Here is a 5,528-nt window from a genome sequence, read left to right as displayed (position 1 = left end):
TAGACGAAACCCTTCTTTTTGTTCACCTCCCCTCCCCCCCGCCACTCGCTTTATTATTTTTTCGAAGACCTACTTGACTTATCGCAAGCAAGCGGTAGCTTCCGTTATTTCTTTATTTACCCAAGCAGAACGATAGCAAAGCTTTCCTGGCCGGAAAGAAAGAAGACGACGAGGTTATAGCGCGAGGAATGGGCCGAGAGTTGTTTTGAGGCAACAAGAACAACAGCAAGAACAGCAGGACGCCATGGCTTCGCTCTCCGCCAAGAAAGGTGACAAGTCGATGCGTGTCCCGCAACCTGTGCAGCAGGTGGACCGTCGCCGCACCGAGGACATCTGGCTGGAGCTGCGGAGAGCCTTCGACGAGATACAGGAGAAGCAGAAGACCGCACAGCGCTTCGACGTGCTGTACAGGGACGTGTATGCCATGGTGATGCGGAACGAAGGGGCGCGCCTCTACCGCGGTGTGCGCGACGCCGTGACAGAGCACCTGACCAACAAAGTACGCGCCCTCGTGTTGGCTAAGGTTGGGGAGGACTTCTTGCAGACGCTAAATCAGGCCTGGAAGGACCACCAGAAGAGCATGACAATGATTAGAGGCATCGTGGCGTACATGGAAGGCTCGTACGTTTGTCAGAAGAACGTTGACAACGTGCACACACTGGGCGTGTTGCTCTTCCGGGATGAGATAGCGCGCAGCGATCACGTACGGGACCGCCTTCGCGAAACCCTGCTTGAACTGGTGAAGGTGGATCGAGAAGGCAAGCCTGTCGACAAGCTTTCCATGAAGGAGGCGTGCGAAATGCTCGCAAGCCTAGGACTCGATTCAAGGTCCGTGTACGAGGAAGATTTCGAGCTGCCATTCCTGGCAGAGTCCGCGCAATTCTACGCGTTAAGCGGCCATCATTATATCGACACTATGGACACTCTAGAGTACATCGCCAAAGTCGAGCAGCATATCAAGGAAGAGTCAGAGCGGGCGAGGCAGTGCCTGTGCGAGTCAACCGTGGCTCCCGTGGTGCAAGTCGTGAAGGAGGAGCTCATCGGCAAGCATATGAAAGCCATCCTGGAGATGGATGACTCTGGCGTTGTGCATATGCTCAGGAACCGAATGACAGAGGACCTGGCCCATATATTTAGGCTCCTCAAGTGCGTACACGACGGTCTCAAGACATTGCTTGACTATGTCAGCAAGTACCTGCGCGACCTAGGAAGATCAATCATGAACGAGGAAGGGAACTCGGTGGGCATTGTACCGAAAGTGATGGAGCTGAAAGATCGCTTCGACCACTTTCTACAGCACTCTTTCAACGACGAGCAACTCGTCAAGCAAAAGATCGCAACCGACTTTGAGTACATACTCAGCCTGACCCGTAAGACACCCGAGCATCTCTCTGCGTTTGTAGACCACATGTTACGAAGGGGAATTAAGGGCATGACAAAGCAGGAGATTGACCAGTTGATGGACAGGGTTATCGCGTTATTTCGGTCGTTGCAGGAGAAAGACCTTTTCGATCGCTATTACAAGCAGAGCCTGGCCAAGCGGCTGCTGCTCAACAAAAGCGCCTCGGACGAGGCAGAAAGAACTATGATCGCCAAGCTCAAGGTTGAATGCGGTTGTCTGTTCACCTCAAAGATGGAAGCCATGATCAAGGACATGCTTATCTCCAACAACTTAATGCAAGAGTTCAAGGCGGCAATTTCCTCTAGCAAAATGGACTTGGACGGAGTCGACCTGAACGTGCGCGTGCTCACCACGGGCTTTTGGCCGCTGCCTGCCGCCCCGCAGCAAAGCACCATCCCCGCCGCCCCGCGCAGCGCTTTCGAGACGTTCCGGCGGTTCTACCTGGCGAAGCATGGCGGCCGAAAACTAACTCTGCAGCCACATCTGGGCTGGGCCGACTTGAACGCCGTGTTCTACGGGTCACGGAAGAACGAGCCATCGACGTCGCAAGCGGCGAACCCACCGTCCGGTGCGCTGCAGTCACGCACCTACACCATCCAGGTGTCGACGTACCAGATGTGCGTGCTGATGCTGTTCAACGGCCGCGACGAAATATCGTACGAGGAGATCTCCTCCGAAACCAGCATCCCCGAACCAAACCTGGTTCGTGCCCTAAATTCGCTGTGCACGGGAAAGGACTCCGAGCCAGTGCTTGCGAAGACGCCGAAATCAAACGTTATTGACAAGGACCACGTTTTCGCCGTTAACGAAGATTTCACGTCCGGTCTGCAGAAAGTCAAAATTGAGTCAACGACGAGTAAAAAAGATTCCACGCCAAAGAATAGTGGCAACGTGGACAACGTGGGCAACGTTGACGAAGAGCGACGGTATGAGCTGGAAGCCGCCATCGTGAGGATAATGAAGGCATGCCGAACACTGTCGCACGATGAACTTTTGATCGAGGTGACGAACGTGCTTGAAGCCAGGTACACTCCCAGTCCCGCTGCGTTCAAGAAGAGGGTCGATGCCCTCATAGAAAGAGAGTACCTTGAGAGGGATACCGAGAACCCAGAAGTATATATATATTTGCCCTGAAGACGCGGTAGGACGTAGTCAGTAAGCTCTGATTTGCAGTAGCACAACGGAAACAACGTCGCCCTCGAATGTAGAGGAAAGTGAGACTCTGCGGCCGCCCCTCTATCATGTTCTGGCAACGAAATTTTTTTCCTTACTGGAAAAATAAAAGAATACACACTGCCTGATTAGTATTGTCTTTGCTATAACGTGCCGACAACTAAAAAAAATCATGATGCATTCCACTCTGCGAAGGTAGTTTACGAGCGACGCTGTTTAGCACAAAACGCGGAGGTGACACATAATTTTGAACAAAGGTACTGCTCATTTATTGTCTTGATAGGTGGTCACCGTGACGAAAGGTACGTACACTTATTTATGGTATTCATCGGTGTTCATTATTTCAATCGCTACTGCAATCACATTCTTTGGTAATGTCAAATCGATGCACGTACGCTGCTGGTTTGGTCGGTTGGGCCGGATTGGCGTGTAATCGCATATGCCTGCAACACGGAACGCGTAAACCTCTCCCTTTTCGGCACCGACACATCCACATTGAAATCACCGACAACTACAACAGGGGTAGTGGCATCGCTGCTAATCGACGCAAAGTGACTAGCCATGAAACTTGCGGGATGATGAGTCATTGCATTTTTTGCTTGCTTACGGGGGTATAAACCATTGCTCACGGGGGTATGAGCCACTGATGATGACAGTTTTAGACATGCTGTTCCGTACGTTGTATGAGTAATTAGAAAGAATTTAAGCATTGTTCGCTTGCCTTTTCTGAGTGCTTGTAGCCTCTGCTTTACGGGGCTATGAGCCATTGCATTTTTTGCTTGCTTACGGGGGTATGAATTCTTACGGGGGTGTGAGCCATTGATGATGATAGTTGTTGCTCACGGAGAACAAAATTTGCAGGAAACCCTAGCTATCTAAAATTTTGCTGTAAATGGACCTGACTGCTTGTCAACATTTAAGGTGAAAGCCTCAAGTTGCTCGTCGCAGTGTCACATACCCGAAAGAAGCGGCGTAAAGTCCAGTCAGACAAAAGAATAGCAGGAATGGCTCATACCGCCGTAAGCAAGAAAAGATGCAATGGCTGAATATGAACGAAGAAAGAAAGAAAGAAAGAAAGAAAGAAAGAAAGAAAGAAAGAAAGAAAGAAAGAAAGAAAGAAAGAAAGAAAGAATGAAAGAAAGAAAGAAGGAAAGAAAGAAAGAACGGAAGAAGTAACGAAAGAAAGAAGGAAGGAAAGAAAGAACGAAAGAGAGAAAGAAAGACGAAAAGAATCGGAGAACAGAATAAAGAACGAAAGAACCTTTAGGTAGTGCTAGGGTCGTTCAATACATCTAATTTTTTAAAAAAATTTGAAATTTAGAAATTATAAAATTTTAAATTAAAAAAATTTTAGAGAGTATTGAAGGGTCCTGGTAGTGCATTAGCTGCTCGCATGTGTCGTTGAGGAGGTTGACCTACAGCGACTAATGTTTACTTCACACTGCGGCTCGCTAGTTCTTGCAACAAGTCTGACGCCTAACTTAATCCACTACCACGTGTGCAACACACTTTCGCCTTCAAGTGTTACAGGAGTGTAATAGCTGCCCAACTTCTTTCTACGGCTTAACACTGTTGTCATCACCAACAATGCTCTGTGCGAGAACGTACGCGCGAGACCGTACCTGCATTTGCTCTTCCATATCCAGGCCTAAGTAATGGAGAGATAATTGTGGTCGCCGTTAAAAACTGAGCATTTTCTTGCTGCCAATAACGCTGAAACTAAACCACCCTCTCACAGATACGGCACTAAATATTACACACGAATGAGCAGCAGTGTATGCTCATCAAAAGAATCGTGTCGTAATGATTAAAGGAGAATGTTTGAAATATAATCAAAGCGACGCAAACACCCGGTTACCGACGAGAACAAAGTGAAATGAAACAGTCTGGCTGTTTGTTGTAGCGGTTTCGCATAGACGTTCCTACTTTCATAGCCTTTCAATGAACAAAGAGCAACAAGTTAAAAGGATCAGATAACTTTTTCGTTGTTTTCTTGTCAGATCAGAGGCCGCCTTACATTTTTATCCAAATCTTGGCCGATCACCCATAATGGGCATGCGCCATCAGAAAAGAAAAAGAGAACGAAACGAAAGGAGATTGCATAGTGATTGCATAGTGATTGCATAGATTGCATTTTCCAGGCTATATTGTAGCATGGGTGCATGAATTTTTAAAAGCCAGGGAATTCTATTGTTTTAGAAGCGGCTATTCTTCTAGAAAACATAAGCAAACAAGAGGTGTGCCTCAGGGATCGGTACTCTCACCAGTATTATTCAATATTTTAATGAGCACAATCCCCGTTCACCCAGGAGTCAGTACCTACGTTTATGCTGACGACATTGCCTTTTTTGGTATGGCTAGTGACATATACTCTCTTTACGAAATTTTGCAGTCGTATCTAAGGGAACTGGAACACTGGCTGGATAGCTTACACTTAAACCTGAATGCTAATAAATGTGCTATACTTGTTTTTCCAGTTAAAGACCCAGTATACATATCGCTGAACTACCATCTCGAAGATATTCCACAAGTAGAGTCACTAAAGTACCTTGGAGTTATTTACAACGGAAATCTTAACTGGCGGCCACATATTGAATATATTGCGACAAAAGGAGCTCGTACAATGGGCATTTTGCGCAAGTTAAGCAATCGAAGAACAGGTATGCGCAGAAAATCCCTCTTGATGGTATATAAAATGTACGTTCGTCCGGTGTTAGAATTTGGATGTGTTTTATTCTCAGGTGTTCCATCTTACAAGCTTCGGCCGCTAGTTCTGTTAGAACGAGAGGCACTACGTCTGTGCTTAGGCCTTCCAAAATACGTTGCAAATGCCGTATTATACATGGAAGCAAGAATCCCACCCATATTATGCCGATTTCACCTTCTGACTGTTCAGACCTTCTTAAGACTATATGCATCACCATTAAACCGTACTCAAATTATTTTCATCTCC

General features: G+C 47.2%; 1 protein-coding gene across 1 annotated transcript; it reads left to right on the top strand.

The window, feature by feature from the left end:
- Positions 1–244: 244 nt before the first annotated feature.
- Positions 245–2,536, top strand: LOC135911575 (cullin-3-like). The gene has a single exon (XM_065443900.1). It carries the CDS (start codon positions 245–247, stop codon positions 2,534–2,536), a length of 2,292 nt encoding a protein of 763 aa, XP_065299972.1.
- The last annotated feature ends 2,992 nt before the right edge of the window (positions 2,537–5,528 follow it).

The sequence above is a fragment of the Dermacentor albipictus genome, chromosome 1 (genome assembly GCF_038994185.2).
Source record: "Dermacentor albipictus isolate Rhodes 1998 colony chromosome 1, USDA_Dalb.pri_finalv2, whole genome shotgun sequence".
Lineage (NCBI taxonomy): Eukaryota > Metazoa > Arthropoda > Arachnida > Ixodida > Ixodidae > Dermacentor > Dermacentor albipictus.
The sequence above is the reverse complement of the archived record's forward strand: the minus strand, read 5'-3'. Positions and strand labels throughout refer to the sequence as shown.